The sequence below is a fragment of the Mya arenaria genome, chromosome 9, assembly GCF_026914265.1.
Source record: "Mya arenaria isolate MELC-2E11 chromosome 9, ASM2691426v1".
Taxonomy (NCBI): domain Eukaryota; kingdom Metazoa; phylum Mollusca; class Bivalvia; order Myida; family Myidae; genus Mya; species Mya arenaria.
In genome coordinates this window covers 67,059,954-67,080,570 of record NC_069130.1, presented here as the reverse complement: position 1 = coordinate 67,080,570, position 20,617 = coordinate 67,059,954, and the positions used below count along the sequence as shown (strand labels likewise).

Here is a 20,617-nt window from a genome sequence, read left to right as displayed (position 1 = left end):
TGTATGAATAAAATAAATGAAATTTAATGACATTGAATTGCATTTTGCAAAGAAATTGCGCCAATATTGTATACGAACGCAACGTCATTTCCGAAATGACGTCGTTGAAAATGTGCCTCAGCACTGAAGTTTCATTTGGATGTGAGATCGGACTAAGTTTTTTCAAAACAGTGAATAATATCAAATTGATATTTCCACCGTTTGAAACAGTTCTCTGTCAATTTTATTTCACTGATTAATCTCTAAATCCTCCATGGACATATAAATAAAACGTTTCAAAACATTGACAAGCATGAAAGTAAGAAATAAACATGTTTTTTTTTTTTTAATTTGAAAAAGAAAGAAAAAATAGCAGTAACACATTGTCGTTCTTTTACAAAATTATTTAATATATACTTACATTGTATTGTATTTTTAAACTGGTGCTATTTCTTATGCAGTTATAAGACATATTTAAAATACGGAGAGGAACTAAACAGTTTCAGACATTTACCTTACAGACGGAACGTTCCTTTACAATAAAATGTAATTGCATGATACAATGATATTCCAAAATGAAAAACATATCACATGCATACATATTTTCAATGTCACACCTTGGGGTTGAACTGCATGTAGTGTCTAGTTTTTACGTAAACACCAACCTTACATTATCGCTTTCACCAAATAACAGATATGCATCATCGACAATCATGTTACCTTCTTCTGCTACTCTTCATACACACCGAGAGAAAATAGACCGAACATATGTCATATTTATATGCATCAGGCAGCGGAGACAACTCTTCTTTCAACGAAATCACATGTAACCATTAAATACTCTTCAATAACCATGTATTGTTAGTTGTCTCCGAAGTGGCTGTTTTAAAATTGGTAGCGATCAGGCGGACCGAGTTCATTTCGGGCTTTCACCAAAATATATATTTTTAGTCAAATATCCGCATTGATGCCATGCGGAACGAAAGAAGCTGCCTTATTAATTATAAATGACTACCGGAAGTGTATCGGGGTATCCAACGATGGAAATATGTAGCATACCTGTACTACTATCAAGTCAATTAGATTGTTACATTATAACCATGTTTAACATACACTGCTTTCACTCGTAGATAAGTATTTTGGGAGTATGACATCAATTTTCTTTTCAAGAATTTCCAGATGCGGATACTTATGAAACCCTTTTGAAAATCTCCCTCGGGCTCCTGTTTCCTTTCGGCTATATGCATACGTGTTCTAGCAGAAACTTTATTAAAGCTGAATTTCGATAGCCAATAGCAATAAATGAATGATATAAAAACAGGCAAAGTAACGAGGAAGAATAACAACTTTTATTATTTCCCCAATGCAATGATAGTAAATCACTAACTGATTTGTCATATGATATGGAATGTCTACACAAGTGTGGAAGTCTACTCGAGCAGTCACCTTTGTTTGGTTCACAACAATATGTAATTTACTGTAAGATCACAAAAATCACATTTTCCTCATAACAAAATCTATTTGTTTCCTATATACTACCAAAACCCCAAAATATTCCGTCCCTTTGACTGATTGTTATTTTGATCCACGTGTAATTTTGTAAGAACTGCTCCCCCTTTCGATTGCAGGAATGTCTACAGGACAGGAATTCTAATTCACACGACAATAATGATTAAATTTACTTAAATAAAACATATTATACTTTTACTGCTACGTCATTTCCTGTATTACGTCATATCCTGATTTAAATCTTGACTTCCGAAATGAATACCGTATGGTCTTAAATGGTAAATAAAATATTCAAGCGCATACATGTTGGCCGGAGGCACATAGTGGAAGCTTATAGCATAGTCGGAGATGCTCTGTTGACCCTGAAAGAGTGAAAGTAAATAATTATTTAAGATACAAAACACCACTATTTTCATTCGGTCAAGGCGTATAACACGACAACTATTTTACCCACAGTTATTAGAATTGCTACATTGGTAATGATTAGATTGCGGAAAATGTGATAATATGTTGATTCTCATAACGTTTTTTTATTAATGAACAAGAGATTTTGACTACAACGTCAGGGATTAATACGAACACTTTATTCCTAAGCAAAAAGGAGGACAATAAGATTCGATTTTATGCTAGTATTTTTGCTTTGAAGATAGTACTTATTTTATAATATATAGTTGGAAAGGTCTTTCTTTATCCACACAGAACATTAGTATGTAGTATGTTGGTCGTGGCACACTCGATCCATTTTGAGCTTACTAGATTTTAAAGGAATTTACTATGCATTAACATTTTTAATTATGTTGTACTTAACCATGTAATGCTTTTGTTAATCTACAATATCGCAATACTGAAAACAAGTAAACATGAACTATGTCAACCCAACCAACGACGAACATATTACACACTATTACAATTTATTCAATGCTTTTAACTCATTTAACAAAATAAGTTACGGCATATAAAAAAATAGCTATAAAATGGGGAAAATGGGGAAATATAAGCGGTTTATCTAGATTCATTGCATTTTTATCTTTCGTACCGGCCATACAGTTATTGTAGCAGTTGCTGGTGCCATTCCAGCAGAATATACTGTTTTCCTAAATAAAACTCATATTAAAGAAAAAAAGCATTTCTAAATGCCCAACAAAGAAATTCCAAACAATTAATTCATAAATGCAAAACATGTCAATGTAACAGGACGTTTACGAAAAGATGTAATCAAATCAGTTTTTAATTCAATATTGGAACTTGAAAAAACAAGCTAATTGCGTTGAGTTACTTGAAAGATACATAAAATACAAACTAAACGGGTATGTTAAACATAAATAATAATTTAGAAATAATATGCAGGCATTAATATAGATGGGAGAAACAGTAAAACACATTATGATGATGACAGTAGCTTCTACTAAGGAAAATATAAAAAGTTACAAAAATAAGACGATGAGAACAAAAATGCAGAACATATTTAAAGGAATATGGCGGAAATAAACAGTAGTTCACAGGATAGTGAAGTTCTTGAAATCATTTCTTAGAGAAAGGATATGTAGTCCAATACAAGTTGCTGCAATTGAAAGAAACAATGAAGCCAACAGTAAAAAGGTATAGAAGTATGTATGCTGCTAGCAAAGATTTGATGAGAGAGGCAGGATTAATTTAACTGTGCTGCGACGGTACAGCCATATTAAAAAGTGCCTTCTCTAAAGATGATAGAACAAGATGGAGATTTGTGAACCTACAAGCGTAAATATTTTCTTTTAAAGTCTAAAGAATGAGATTACTAGAATCAATTTTAATGGTAGACAAGATGGTATTTACACCGATACAAGTATCTGAGGATAATAAAATTGCTGAATATGAAGCTAATATAATAAGTAAATATGATACTAAAACACAGCTGAAGAAAACTGTAAAGGCGCTTTCTATTGTTTTCATAGTAGAATTAAGCCCCAGCAGCATGGTAAAATAGTATATATATATCACTAAAATCACATTTATTAAACCAAATGAAAATAAAGAACAAGTTGGCTACTTTCAGTCAAAGGCTTAACGGCTTATTTATGGAAGTAATACAGTTGAAACACTAAATGATATAAATAATCAACTTCTTAACAAAAGGGTATATTGGATTTCAGAAGGATCTGGTTGGACAATTAAAAGTGTTGATAAATATACCATAACCTAAGTAGTAGTAAAACCAGTCAATAAATCATGAGAAAAATCATTCACTGCTTATCAAAATCATATTACTTGCAGATATGGATATAAATTAGTTTGTTCTTATGATGATAAATATTCTAAGCCCGTTTAAGTGTATCGTGGTCTTTACTCAATATATAGTTTTATAAAATTTATACAGAACAAGAAGAAAAGTATTGTGCAAAAAAATGAAGGACTATTTTAATAAAGAAATTTTATAATCAACTTGACAAAAAACGTATTTCAAGAAAGCCACATGTTAACGTGTTTGTTAAAAGAAGTACAAAGAATTAGACTATGGGAGTGATAAGCCCGCACAATTAATGTAATTGATCGTTTAGATTAGCCAAAAATATCCGGGTAGTGTCTCATAACTCAAGCGGATATGATAGTCACTTTATTAGACGATAGGTAAAATAATGAAAAAGAATGAAGAAAAAAAGTAAAAATGAAATATCAAAACTTTATTCCCACTTTGTTCAGAAAGAGGCAATGAGGAAAAAAAGGAGAACACAAAAAATAATGTAATTCCAAATAACATGGAAAAATTTCGAGCCATTTTTGGTAAGCAATTTAGTGTTTATTGATAGTTTACAGATTCTTTATCAATCTTTTGCAAATCTAGTTAAAAATCTACCTTCAAAGGCATTTACATTTACATAAAAAATGTTTACCTAAACGAGTATATGAATGATTTGGAAAAAAAAAACCACACACTTTAATTATACAGTTGAACACCAATAATCCGAAATCGTAGGGACACAAAGTTAGTTTCGAAATTGCGATGTACCTTCCTACCACTAAAACAATTTTATTCCCAACTAATAGACAAAGATATATCCGATGATGTCTACAAACATGCAATGATTGTGTGGAGTTTATTTAGTTGTAAGACAATGGGAATTTATCATGATCTCTCCTTACAAAACGTATGCTCTTTTATAAGCGGATGTTTTTCAAAACTTTAGAAAGACTTATATTGTATAAAAGTTAGACCCATGCCATTATTTTAGTTTTCATTGTCTCCGTTTGGATGCATATCTAAAAATGACAAATGTGCAAGATTTGATTACTCCTGTTGATATCCATTTAATGATAAAAAAAGAATACGCGGTGGCATAAGCTACATCTCTAACAGAAATTTAAAAGCAGATAATATGAACATGATTGATTATAATGAGAATAAATATACATAATGTACCTTGATGCAATTAATTTAAATGGATGGGCTTTAAGTCAACCACTTCAAGGTAACTTTAGATGGGTCGACCGTGAAGACCCTAAGGATCTAAAAGACTTTAAGGATATATAAGAAAATTGCATTAATGATTGTGATCCCAAAGATGAAAGGCCTAATAATGATACCAGTAATGGCTGCCGACTCCTCATTTTGTTCCCATTTGAAACGGATTAACAGCACTTTGCAGGTAATATATTTACGTAAAGGCGTATGAAAAAGTTACGCCAGGCCTGGAGATAACTCAGCTAACGCCTCGTGTGACATTCTGCTCTCGGATTGACAATGTCAATGTCACACATGCTGCCATATGATATTAATATAATGTCCAACCATGTGCGATCTCATGGCCTGATGTCGGTAAAAGCTCATTGAGCTAATGTTTCTTGTTAACGTATACCCGACTTTATCCGACTTTAAATAAAGATTCTTGTATCTTGTATCACGCTTTACTAATTATCAGGGCTATTTATTGATATTCAGTCACAATCATATCAAATATTCAACCATGTGTGATCTTATATCGTTAGTACATACTTCACCGATAATTTAGGCTATTTATACACACAAAGTCACAATATTATCAAAGTTCAACCATGTGTGATCTCATGACGTGAGTACATGGTTCACTAAGCACATTTACATTTGCTGATCAGCGACATCCTCCTGAATGACTTTCATGTTTTTTTTCATAAACATATTCAATAAACTTGAATTTGTTAAATGTTTGTTAAATCGTAAGCATTAACAAAAATCAGATCGAGAATAAGTAAAACAATCTTATAAAAGAAGACATAAATATACATAATTGTTTAACTAATTAACAACACAATCATTAAAATTACTTACATTCGTCCAAAGTCATTGATCCAAAGATGTCTAAAACGTTAAGGAATGCCGATTATATGCGTTATGACCACCACATATAAACCACTATTATGCAACGACATAAAAGTGTTTATGTTTGCAATTAATATGAGCAACTTAATTACCGCGCTATAAGTTATCGGTGATTTCCGTTTAAGCGTAGATAAAACACATTACAAATGAATCGATACGGTGGAAAACCAGTTCACAAAAACTGATACATGTAAAACGATTTCATCTGTGGTATGTCTCATATGGTTATTCCAAGTATAGGCTTATTGATCGCTCTGGGATTTTATAAATGAGTCGTATTAACAAAATCTTGGCCTATTATGGAGGTATGATCAGAAGATTATCTTATTTCAAGTTTACTTTTGTAGAGTATTGCGAGATTTAGTCGATTTACAAAAGCATAACATGGTTAAGTACAAAATAATAGAAATATCCAACGCATAGTAGATTCATTTAAAATTCTCGTAACGCTAGTAAAATCAAAATTGATCGAGTGGGCCATTACGAACATATTAGATACCACGCAGACCAGTGAAAATATCATTTGTAATAGTATTTTTAAATGTTTACAACCAATGGACATACGTTTAGGAGTCAACTATGATTTATAAAGTAAGAAAAGTACAAATTAAAGGGCTAAATGTCAGACGGACGTAACATTCTCTATTATACGAAAAGACGTGGTTCTTTCGTTGAGCCATCGGCATAAGTTACTCATTGCATTTACTCACACTTTGGGCTCCGTGTGCATCAAACGTGTAATACCACTTCGGATAGCCGCCCATCAGATGTGTAGCAGGGTCAAAACAATGGAATCGACTTCGTCCGAACCGGTCAGTGGAGTTGCCTGCTTTAACCCCTAAGTTCTGCATACAATTGCCAAACTCCACGTCCTCAGCCCCGCCATCTTGGCGGCACAGTGATGCGTTCGTTCCGTGATCACCAATTCTCCTTAGCGCCTCTTTGCTAATAATATACCCCGCGCCTCCGCTGAAGTACCCTTGTTTAACCTTAGCCTTAAAATGATGACCGAAATAAGTTGGCGAGTCTTTAATCTGACCCGAGAGGAAATAACGTAAGTTTTCTAAAATAGTGTATGTGTCGTCATCGGCTTTCATAAACCAATCAGCGTCGTCGAAATGATGGTCGAACATATATTTAAATGCTTTCATAGTTTTACCAGTCAAATGCTTGCGACCCTCTGGAACATCAATTCCGACCGTAGGAAAACTGTCATTAGTCACTGAACTAATAAATATAAGCTTGTTACATCTTTGAGCCCACGTGGCACGCACATGAAAGGCTTTTTTCTCAAGATTCTGGGGACTAGTCATTACCCAGCATAAAACCCGTACTTGATTGAACAGTTTTTTTGCCTCCCTGTTGTCGTCTGAAAAAGTTTTGTGTGAGATCATGTTTGATTTAAAAAAAAATCAAAGATAAAGTTCATATTAACTTTTTCAATAATAAAGATACCGAACATTTTTATGTTACGACTTTGAAACAGATGAATTATAGAGATTTTCACACACACATAAAATCAAATGCCATTTTGTGTTTATCTTGCATAATGACGATGATGATAAATATGATGACAATTCATGATGATGATGATGATGATGATGATGATGATGATGATGATGATGATGATGATGATGATGATAATGATGATGATAGTAAAGTAAACAGTAACCGTATCACGTACCATGATGAGAATGCGCGTCCTGAAACTGTGTACGATAGATGATTTTCTGTATCTTATCAAGATCCTCATTAGTAAGAAACGAGTCTTTTGAGACCTCGACCCTGGGTCCGTCTTCTCTGTTTGCCATGTGGTTTACGCTTGTTGATAACCCAAGGGACTTATGGGTTGCTAAGTAGGTGATTCCCATGTACGCAAGAATCAGACCAACGCACAGACCAAGTCCGAAGTTTAAAGTGCCTGTCTGCATCTTGTCTGAAAACGAACAATTGATATTCGTAGTTGCAGTGTTTAAAGCAGTTTTTATTAGTATTTTGTGTGACTATCCAATAATATAGTCGTCCTTTATGTTTTAAGAAAGATGTTGCGAAACGCTGCTTGTATGCGTACGTGATAAGTGGATTATGTTTTGAGGGCTACGTCATCTAGTAATGTTGAAGATAAAAAAGTGAAGTCTTTATCTAGGATTGGGTTAGGTTTAGTGTTAGGGTTTGGGTCTAAGACAAGTTTAAATTTAGATATATGTCATACAGCAACATCATGGATATCACCTTTATCACGAGCAAAGTCCAGTCTATGCGAGTCTCAATAAATATATCAGTACAAACATGTTTGGTGGGCGGTATTCATGGCCTTGCTCAAGGTTCGCAGAAACTCATTATGCTGCATTATTCAGTACGTGTACGTTTGTTATGGATTTAAACAGAAATAGTGGTATTAAGTACTCAATGGCTAGCAGGGATGAGGGGCGTGCGGTGACTGGGTGGCTATACCATCATTACACATAGAAGAGACAATTATCTATTAAAAATCGCGTCGATATATTTATATGTATTTATTTGTGACTTTCACATACTTAATATAAACACTGCATTGTTTTCCGAAAAAATGCTGATATTGTAGGGTAGTAGAAAACTGCTGCAAAAAAACGTAGGTACAGAGGCCAATAGATCGCCATTAGTTAAGTGTTTGGTCGAAATATTTTTTTGAAACAATCACATGACTTTTAAGGTGTTCTGCGTTTTTTTTTTAAACTTGGAAACCATTATGCGATATATTCAAACAGGGAATCTCAGCCAAGAAAGTGACATTTTGTATGCGTTTTTTTTCTCTTTTAAACATGCATGTAAAATTATAATACCATTATATTTTGTAATAATAGATGAATACAATAATGAAATTCTTGGGAATTATTGCAAATGTAGATCCAATTTAAGGAAAATTTGAATGTATGCACACTGTGCGGCAGTGATTTGGTACTTGGGTTATGGAAAGCACAGATTTCTAGGTGCTTTTGGTGTTCGTGACTGGAGTGAATATGTTTATGATGCTAGTGTTTTTCCACCAAGAGTTGATAGTTCAGACTCGGACGGCGATTAAATGATGCAGCATTTAAACAGCCAACAGACATATGCTTATGTTCTATTGAAGGATAAACTTTATAATAAGTGTCATTGTTTCAACAGTAAATATTTTGCATCAGAAGTGCGTAATGATACTTCCTATGAAAAGACTTTACAAAGTTATTATTCAGAATAGTTATGTCTAGTTAGCTTGTCTTTTATAATGATATGTTACTTTATAATACTCTAAAAGTTTCTCTACATTTTGATTGCCATACAAATTCAAAGGCTTTTAATATGTTATTTACATAATTTTATTAAAACAGTGTTTCATAAAGAAGAATAGTTGCTGAAATAGCCTTTCATCTGTGGCAAACCATTGTTTTTGCAAAGTTGAGAGAAACGCTACTCACTTTTTAAAAATTGTACAATGTACGTGTTTATTTTCTCTACACAATTATTAAATTTATGAAACAAACTTGCAAAAACGTGTATTTCAACAGTTTTCAATAGTTTAATACCAATAGCTAGCTACCCAAAAGCCCTTTCACTTTAAAGGCAGGGCTTAAAAACCATCAGCATCCAATTAGGAACCTAGAGGGTATGATATCTAAAATAAATGCATCAAAACCTTATCCGAAACTGGAACATGAAAGCCATTCCTTATTGTTTTCTTTAAATTCATTACGTAGTAAATAGTAAAGGTTTATCACTCAGATTTTATGTCTGGTTTACATGTATATGTATTGCTTGTATCCCTTTAAAAAATACAATAAAGGAAGATTATAGCAACTTGTTTACATTGTGGTATTCATGATACGTGTCAATATTGAGATAAAATTAGTCTAGCATCAAACAATGATTAAGATTAATGCCAGTATATACAATGCGTATCCGATACATGTGTACACTATACATTAACACAATATACATGTAAAGCTATATACACATATAAACTGTCATTTAACAAAAATGCGTACACTTTGTTGAAAATAACTGCATGTATTTACCTTTAAATTCGATAGCTTCCAGATGGCAGCTTCGTCTTTACAAAACCTAGTCAAAAGCTAAATACATACACACATTATATAATCCGGTTATAAATTGCGATTTACCCTGTCTTGTATATTTCAATGCATTATGTAATCGGTGTAAAATCGCTTTAATATAATATTTAAGCATGAAGAGCGAAATTCGAAACCACTTATCTCAATACTGAGTGTATCGCACGGTCAACTGTAATAAAAGCCTTATAATTATAAAAGAAAAACGTTGAAACAGAATATGTCAGGTATTAACGTCTAAATAAAACACCGATTTTATGGTTTTAAAATGTTCAAATACACATTAAATTTGAGATATTTTATCACAATTATAATTTTACAGTAGAACATAGTGACAGAATGGGAAAAGTTCTGCTGACGAAATGTTTAAATCAAATATATTTCAAATTGGTTTAGCATTTGAAGGTGAGAAGATTTCCATCGGCAGCAGTCTGGGATTCACTTCAGATGCTGGTCAAGGATTTGGCGCTAAAGGGGCCTTTACTTAGAGGGTAGGTGCAACTTTTGACATGGGCTCCCTCTCTTAAATTCGTAACATATATGGTTTAAATTTGGTCGACGAGGTAAAGATTGTCACCTAGAAATCTTTTTTTAGCCTGTATTTGTTTGTTCTATGTGTATTTTGATATTGTTTGCTCTCGAATATTGCCATTTTAAGGGGGGGATGCAATGTTAATCCACTTCCACATGCAGGTTTTGACAACAGTTGATTGTTTTATTGTCTACATGTTTTTGTTTTAAGGTCATTTCTGTCATTTCTAAAACAGAATTTCCTGCACTGACCGGAACATTCAAAATTGTTATATTTATTTACGAATAAATTTATAAATAACTATTAGTGGAGCACCGGCTCCCCTCCCCCTTAATCGTCTATGTTTCCTTTTTATTACAATATAGAAAAATAAAGGAAATATTATATTTTATACTATCTATAATACAATTGATTAGAAAGTCATTTGTCAAATCGCCATACAGGATAGAAAGTAAAATTGTCAAACTTATTTTAAGTATTTTGCTTTATTGCTTGATGTTTTTCTATTGATGTACATACAGGTACTTTTAGTTATAAGATTGGTAATATTTGATTGTAAATGCTGCACCTGTAAATACTGAATATGATATTTGTCCACATGGGCCATGTCCTTCTGGATGTTATGCAAATAAGACATTTAATCGTGTTATGATGTAACCGGCGTTTCATCCAATTAACACAATTTCCGTTGGAATTGGAGGTATAAATTTTTGATGTGTCGGCCATCGACTTAGACCATCAACATTGTCAATGCTTGGTTCTGTCTTGTGCTGCAAAACATACTCGTTATCTGTCAACGTCAATGCCCATCGCTGTATTATTGTGACTGCCGTTGTCGGTATTGGCTTTTTTCCTTCAGTAAACCATGTAGCGGTTTATGGTCCGAAAGCAGCACAATTATTTTCCATTGAAATATTTGTGAATTTTTCGCGCTTCAAATAGCAATGTTTATGACTCATTTTCAAGAATGTTTTTTCTCTGCAGTTCTGGAAGTATGCACAATCGGCCTCTCGGAACCGTCCACCAAAATGTGTGACATAGTCGCTGCAACTCCATACGACAACGCGTCACAAGCCATCAGTACCTGTTTTTCAGTATCAAAATGAATTCATATATATATGAAGATGCACAGAGATTTTTTGATTGCATAAATGCCTGGTTTCCGTTCTCGCCCCAATACCATGCTGCCCCTTTCACCAGTAATGCATGTAACGGCGTCAAACTCTTTAATATGTTCTTGATAAAAATATGATAAACGTTATTCATTCCCATATAAATGTGTAGCTGTTACGTGTTGTTTGGTGCTGGCATTTCCATTAGCCTTCACCTGTTCTTGAAATGGTGCAACTCCCTTTTCTGTGAGATTGTGTCCTGGATAGATAACGTCGTTGTTAGACAAACTTGTTTCGGCATCAGTTTGTAACCGTTGTTTTTTTCCTAATTTTAATTAATACGTCATTCATTAAGAACCTGCATTGTGGCATTTCTTGTTTAATTCTTGGTTCTTTCGACAGCTCTTTTTTTGTCAAGCCAGTTTCTTTCAAGAAAATTTGGATTTATCATTATTTACCAAAATGATCGGCAATACAACAATCTTGTTCTTGTGTTCCACGTTGACGTTGCATTTCTCAAGGAGTGTTAACTACTCTTCAGAGTATGTCCTCAGCGCCTTGCCATAGATTTCTCAAGATGTGAAGATTCGGAGATGATGTATCGGATGAGTTGCAGTAGGCGAAAGGTGAAAATCTTAATGATTAAGCCTAGTACTTAATGTTTGCCTATCTGAAATTTCATTGGCTTAAAATGTAGGTTGTATTCTTAATTTATAATTAGTGTTCCATGAGAGAGCTCATTTGACAGTTAGCGCTCAAGTTAAAACTGTTGCAAATCGCTCCATATATGTGTTCGTTTCAACTGTCTTCTGAAGGCTACTTCATCCAATTCCGAACGCTACGTCATCCAATTATTATGTTTGTTGTAGTTTATCAAAATTTAATATATGATTTACGTAATACAGGTAACGGTATGCTCGCATTGCATTTGGTGGACGGTAATGGTTTATGAATGTCAATACATATGCATATATAAATGCATACCGTTTTTGGTGGCCTCAATGTTTTGCTTGCGATACTCAATCTAAATTCAACATTTACAATTAGTCAATACGCAGACCATCAACCTCGTTTAATATGCAGAACATTTAATTGAAAATAAAGGAGTATTCGATACTCATTGGGGTGCATGGAAAGAGGGGGCATGAGTGGGCGGAGTGGGGTTTAATCCTCTGTACACAAAACTCAGTTCCTAAACAAAATTGTACACTTGTTCATGTACCTAACTTAATTGAAACACAATTCAATATAAAGTACCGTAATACACATTCCATCCATTTGAATAAGTGAGCACACATAATAAATTAAATATAGATTGAGATTCTGCGTAGTGTGAAAAAGATATTGTAAAATCTAAGCTTACTTACCTTTAGATTCAATGAGTTGCAAGTTGAAGCGACGCCTTAATAAAACATAACAAAAAGTTAACTCAAGTCCGGTTTAACTCAAGTGGTTTGTGCATTTTAACGCATGTCATCTTTCGATCACATGGTACTTAAAGTAGTTCATTTTCTGTTTAAAATCATATTATTATCATATTCAAACATGAGGGTGAAGCTCATAGATATGGCGAAGGTTGAGACAATACATGTAACGTATAACAGGTTATACATATACAGGCACACACGCACGCACGCCCGCCCGCCAGCATGCCCGACGCACGCACGAACGCGCGCAAACACACACACGCCGTCATATTTGAGATATTGGTAACTTTTGAAGTTAAGTAGTATAGACGTGTTTTTTTTTCGAAATAATATTTCTGAGATGCTCTATTAAAAATTTCAAAATTAAAAACATAGAACTCCGTTTTAGCCAAGTTTGTTTGCTTTCAATTTTATGTGTGCTACCAGTTACATATCAAACTAAAATTCGTAATCTTACAATTTGTCATTGTGAAGATGTCACAAAATGTCTTCATACTTAAGCCACTGAAAAAAATCATCAGTGTTCAAGGACCAAGGTCGAGTTGCTGCAATGTTGATTTTATCAAATACAAAACATTTCAGCATTTCTAGGAGAGAGATTTTCGAACAGTTGCCGTACTTAAGTCCGGTTACAGTCATTGTGCATTTAAGTGTATTTTTTAATATTTTATATTTTATACTACTACTACTATTATTACTACTACTACTACTACTACTACTACTACTACTACTACTACTACTACTATTACTACTACTACTACTACTACTACTACTACTACTACTACTACTACTACTACTACTACTACTACTACTACTCCTACTACTACTACTACTACTACTACTACTACTACTACTACTACTACTACTACTACTACTACTACTACTACTACTACTACTAGTACTAGTACTACTACTACTACTACTACTACTACTACTACTACTACTACTACTACTACTACTACTACTACTACTACTACTTCTACTACTACTACTACTACTACTACTACTACTACTACTACTACTACTACTACTACTACTACTACTACTACTTCTACTACTACTACTACTACTACTACTACTACTACTACTACTACTACTACTACTACTACTACTACTACTACTTCTACTACTACTACTACTACTACTACTACTACTACTACTACTACTACTACTACTACTACTACTACTACTACTACTACTACTACTACTACTTCTACTACTACTACTCTACTACTACTACTACTACTACAACTACTTATGCTACTGGTGCTGCTGCTGCTGCTGCTTCTGCTACTACTACTACTCTTACAACTACTACTACTACTGCAACTACTTTTACAACTACTACTACTATTACTACTACTACTACTACTACTACTACTACTACTACTACTACTACTACTACTACTACTACTACTACTACTACTACTACTACTACTACTACTACTACTACTACTACTACTACTACTACTACTACTACTACTACTACTACTACTACTACTATTTGTACAACTACTACTGCTGCTACTACTACTACACTACTACTACTACTACTACTACTACTACTACTACTACTACTACTACTACTACTACTACTACTACTACTACTACTACTACTACTACTACTACTACTACTACTACTACTACTATTTTTACAACTACTACTGCTGCTACTACTACTACACTACTACTACTACTACTACTACTACTACTACTACTACTACTACTACTACTACTACTACTACTACTACTACTACTACTACTACTTCTACACCCACTGATTGTTATCAAACGGATAGTAAATATTGCACCGCTGGTTCTTTGATATGACATTTAATGTATTTAACTAATCACTTGGGTTTCTTTAGTAGAACAGTAGAAAAAGTAGAAAAGTGATTAAGTAATGATTCAAGGCAGCTCCTTTTATTTCCATTCTACATAAATAAAATTTGAAATTTTCACACACACACCTTTCCATTTATTTAAAGTAGAGGAAATATATATTTTAACAGATAGCTCTTTAGCAATTTCATAATTAAACAAGTTAAATAAATATAGATGTTCACTGTTATTTTTCTATGAGGACATGTGGTATTATAGTGTTATTAGTATTACATACAGTTGCCTTGCATACAAGTAGGACTATGGTTTCATTGAATTTGTGTCCTGCATTCGCCAATATACTACTTGAGCACGTTAGACTTGCGATACACGTAATTGCACCCCTAGATCGTATTGTACCCTTACATATATTTTTTTATAATTTGGGTAAAAAATAATGATGAACGGACAAAAAAATCTATATTCATTGCTACAGTACTGAAAGTTTATTTTAGTATCGCGAGAAAATGTCTAAAATGCCAATTTCAACAATACACAGTTTTCAGATTAAAAATTAAAAGAGAAAAAAGTTGTATTAAATGTACTCGATACGTAGTAGCTTGACTTTGGCTAAGTTTATTGCGGGCGTTTTCACTTGACGTTGTTCTTTTGGCGAACAGCTCCACGTGTATGGCATGGGCATAGCAATATCTATAAATATAATACCATAGTGCAGTGAATTTTGCAAGCCACCCAATTGAAGATAATCTACATGGATTTACGTATAGGTATGATTTAAATTTTGTAATTTTTAAGACATTCAGTGTCTTTAAGTGATTTTCTCAGAGACAAATGAATGTATTGTGCAAAGCTAGACACACACTCACTCGAATCTACGCAAACATAAGTTGATAAGATCGGCTGGTCTAGAATATCATTATTTAAGTCCGTATGTCATTCGTAGACTTTGTTACTTATAATGAGAAATACATATACCAAATATGTTAAACAATAATCTGCTTAAATAATAATGCTGATGAAAACTTACTAAAGCATTACTTTTATTTTATATAAAGAAAAAGGAATCCCTTGCATACAGTAGTTTAACGATTCATGAAGAGTCTCAAAACAGGAATGTCTACAAAAACTTAATAAATAGAAAAAGAACTGTTTTTAAGGTATTCTTAATTTTTGTCAACACATTTTATAGATGTTTACATATCTGTAAGTATGTACCTATAAATCATGATTAATATACAGAAGGAAAAGCCATACGCTTTATTCTTAGTTCTGTAATTCTAAAATTCTAAATTGCAAATGTATACCTAAATATTTTCGACCGTATTATGTATGTTTTTGTATCCATGTAGATGTGTTTAGTGTATTGTATTAGTCAAATACTGGGTAAAATAAATAGTGTGTATAAAATTTATAGGGCACGATTCATCTGTCAACTACCAAATATTTACATAAAACGTGTAAATTAAATTAATAGAAGACATAGATAAAACATTAAATTGGAGACACAAGTGAGTTAAATAACAAAACTCAAAGAAGAAACATTTTATGGAAAATGTGGAAGAAATGATAATGGTCGACAAACAATTCCATGCAGCTTATGTTTTTTTAAACATTACAAAGAGGTCGAAGAATGTCATAAATGTATTCCGTTTCTTAGTAATACCAAAATTTAACATTTGTTAAATAAACCGATTGATTCATTTTGAATGCATTTGTAGTTTGTTTATGCTTTTACTCCTTTTCGGTGGTGTTCATGAAAATCCCGGTCCTATATAGTTTCTGTCGACCTGCTCTTCTGAAGCTCCTACTGTGACTGATGGTTGATTATTTATAGTACATTACAATGTGCAGAAATTTTACGGCATTTTCAATTCTGACTCGCATTACTTCTTATATCTTAGCCTTTACTGAAACATGGATCACGCCTAGCATTGATTTTCTGAGTTGCTTATTCATCCTTTCATACTCCTGAAGGAGGAGAAAGATCAACTGACTTTTTACAGACATCCTAATTCAACTTCATATGATCATGAATCCATAATCAACTCAATGTCACTGGCGGTTGATAATGTTATACAATAAATATTCATTACAAGATAGTTTGACCTTGAAATGAATAAATGAGTCGATATGTCAACTCCATCTCCTACAAGTCTTGTAGTCCGTGCCTCTAATTATTTTACCAAAACGTCCAAATACCTTCTCGCCTTATTTTTTGGTTCATCATCAGATCATGCTTAAAATGTGGTGTTAGGCAACCATTCAGTTAGTTTGTTACCCTATTAATTGCAATCTGAAACTAAATGGCATTCATATACATGTTCAGTAAGTTCATTTGCCCCACAAAGTTCGTAAAATCAGAACATTCCATGGTAGATATAAGATAAATAAAGGCACTATGGGAGGAAGAAATGTGATTTAATATAAAAATATATCAAATAATGTTATAAAATTAGGCTAATCACGTTTGTAGGTCACATTGGCTTACAATTCTCAATGAGCAAAACCACCAACGTCGATAAATAAAAAAATATATTATGGTAAGATATGCATGTGGAAAAGAAAAAACAAACTAAACGAAATGGTTATTTGACAGGTTTAGCTGAATTCAAAGCGTTTAAACTCGTGTATATAATCAATTCGGCACATATCAACAAAGGCTTAGTTAAAATATGTGACGTTAGTTAATGGGAGAAAAAATAAAACAAATTAGTGGAGATTAAATTGAGCAAAACCACAAAACCGGTGAAAAACAACATTTATTAACACATGTGTAAAAAATGATAGAAAATCAGTAGATGACAAAAATACTTAGGTCTTTCTAAACAAACAGGTCGAATAATTCCACAAATTCGCATGAGTAACAACCAACGGTTTACCTTGGTTAAACAATTGGAATGCGCACGTATTGCTTAAACAAACAACAACAGGCGGTGACAAAACAACACGGGCTTTCATTGCAGCGATAGAAAAGGCGAATACAACCAAAACAGCATAAATTAGTCCCAAAATTTATCTTGAGGAAACTTTTTTAAAAGTAATAGTCATTTTTAAGCACTAATCAATCAATAGTACACATCTTGAGTCCGAGCAACTTACCTAACTCATCCAAAACACACTTGATAAAATTAGATTTAATATAAACTTCTCTCACTATGTTTATAATAACACATATGTTACTATATACATATTTATTATTTATAAGCGAGTATTTGTTCTGCGGACCGGTCCGATTATCAAGTATCTTTTTGCGACCGCCTGTACGCAAGTAAAATCAATTCTCGTTTCAGATTAAATTAGCGGCAGCAAAATCATTGGGTGCAGAATAAACTCCATAATCATGATGTATTGATCTTTTGAAGCTGAATGATTATTTAAAATGTAAAGGAAGGCAAACACTTACGACATCAAAAATAGGAAGATTTTCTTGATTTTGTTCCACTTGTTACGAGTAAATTTTTATTTAAATGCATTGTGAAATTTAAGACATGAAAAGAGATTGGTACAGGACACATTCGGATAGACTTGTGGAGAATTAGAGCAAATTTCTCTGAACATTTCGGCTGAAGTAAGTTATTTGGAGATACATTTAATACAAACATTTAAACAAAAAATGAGATCAATCATAAAATTCGATAAATAAATATTATGCTGCGCAACAAATGTGATTACAATTAAAATGTGTTGAAAATTTTTATAACAACATGATGAAACACCTTAATTAAAGCGGGAGCAATGTGATTAAAATTACAATTATTGAAAACATGTCGCAACTTTACCTCTTTCTTTGTTTAAGTCGACCAGAAGATAGCACGTGGTAAGTCAATTATTTGGCAATTAATTTGTGTAGAACTACAGTATTTAATGACAAAACAAAAGTGTTTATTCCAGCAAACAATCACAAAAGATATATCGTGTTATGTCAAGACTAATTTTTAACATAAGAAGTTAGTAAACATGACACTCATGTTGTGCAGAAACACTATGTTTTCTGTAGTTTTTCGCAAAAATATTGAGATCGAATAATAGGAGTACCCATTGCAATATTTATGTGAAAAACTACAGAAACAGGTTCAGTTTTGGAAACGTTGAACATAAAGATGTGGGGAATAATCCGCCATACACGAAAATTTGCCATTGTTCATGTGTGTATCTTACCTTTCTGTCATATCTGTGTCAACCCTAAAAGTAAAAACAAGTGTCTTACATTAATTGGGGATAAATAGTTAGTCATGCTGCGATGACATAGTATCAAATATTTGTATTGCATTGCGCAAAATGTCCATAATAAAAGGTCGATCACATTCGATGCAACAAAAATAAGGTATTTATTGGATCGCAAAATAATGTGGAAAGGTAATTAAAAATAAAATTGAATATTATTGGTCTATAGGTCGAGACAAACAGATAACACTTAAATAAATAAATTGATCAACATAGTGTGAAAAAAAAACCATGTTCGACAACAAAACAACAAAGATCATTATTTCACTCGCGAAATGCGGAAAATGTCCCAAATAAATGAATAAAAAAACCTAAAAAACTAGGGCATGTGTATATAATTGATTTTAAACACAAGGTGTAAAAAGAAAAAGAAATTTATATAATTATTGTAGCCATGATCAATTGGAAAAACAATTACTAAAAGTCAAAATATTATCCAGTATTGGATATATTTCATGTTTTATCGAAAACAACATTTGAAACGTAATTATTTTAAAATGTTAATAGGCAAAGTTTATAAAACCTCGAATTCGATGAGGTTTCGAATAATTCCAATAAACATTAGCAACTCCTTTTTGGTTTTTAGGAGTGTTAAGCCCTTTTACTGAATTTATCGTACACAGGTCCTGCTTTATCTCTTAATTTGTCAACACATGGCCATCATATGGAAATTCAAATTGCCTAACTTAACATTTAGGTTTATTTTACTTCCCAAAGTACTTGTGTGCGTTCAGAATTCATCACTACCATTTGTCGAAGATGTTCCTCAGACATAATCACTTTGACCTATTTTAGGCATTATGTGATATTGCAAATTAAATGACTACAGTAGCATATTATATGTATATTTGTTCCATTCAATTTACATAACAAATGTATATTCCTTGAACAAAAACCAAAAACAAATGGCAATAGGTAGAATTTCCGTTGTATCAAGGTAAGACAAAAGTTCAAATGTGTGAAATAAGATAAATAGAGCCACGTTTTGTGTAAAAACCACGAATTGTGATGAATAATTTATTTCAGAGCGAAAAGTGTTAAAAAACTATCAAAGTCAATAAGCTTATTTTTTTTTAATTAATATCAAATTAAAATAAAAAGTAAACGAGTTTGTAGCAATTTAATTAGCATTCATACTGTTTAAAATCTTGTGCAGAAAGATGAAAGCCTTTCTCAATTTTATTGTATTGTATTTAAGTTACTCTGAATGTAAATCGGGTTTTGTCAATTGTTTGGAAGTTATTGTATTTAAAGCTACATTATTCGATGATAAAACAACGCATTTTTATTGCAGTTTAAAAAATGGTAAAATAAAATTACCGAAAAATCGAAACATTTCACAATTGTATAAAATTCGTATCTATTACATGACAAATATTAACATCTAAGTATAAAGTTAATCAAACACACATTGTGTAGATACACAAAATTCGAAAACAAATCATTTATAACAGTAAGACAATGTTGAAACATCCAAACAATCTGAAAGTGACGCCTCTTAGTTACCACATGTGTATAAAGTATGTAAGGGATATGTAGTATGCAATAGCATATACTTTTGAATTTATACT

The 20,617-nt window shown here is 32.6% G+C and overlaps 1 protein-coding gene across 1 annotated transcript; it reads right to left on the bottom strand.

Moving 5' to 3' along the window:
• Positions 1–1,291: 1,291 nt before the first annotated feature.
• On the bottom strand, positions 1,292–10,038 carry LOC128203136 (glycoprotein-N-acetylgalactosamine 3-beta-galactosyltransferase 1-like). Its single transcript, XM_052904421.1, has 4 exons — positions 9,856–10,038; positions 7,506–7,757; positions 6,532–7,190; positions 1,292–1,850 (listed from the first exon to the last, which is right to left on the bottom strand). The coding sequence occupies exons 2-4, from the start codon at positions 7,750–7,752 to the stop codon at positions 1,707–1,709; spliced, it is 1,050 nt and encodes a 349-aa protein (XP_052760381.1). The 5' UTR covers positions 7,753–7,757; positions 9,856–10,038; the 3' UTR covers positions 1,292–1,706.
• Between the last annotated feature and the right edge of the window lie 10,579 nt (positions 10,039–20,617).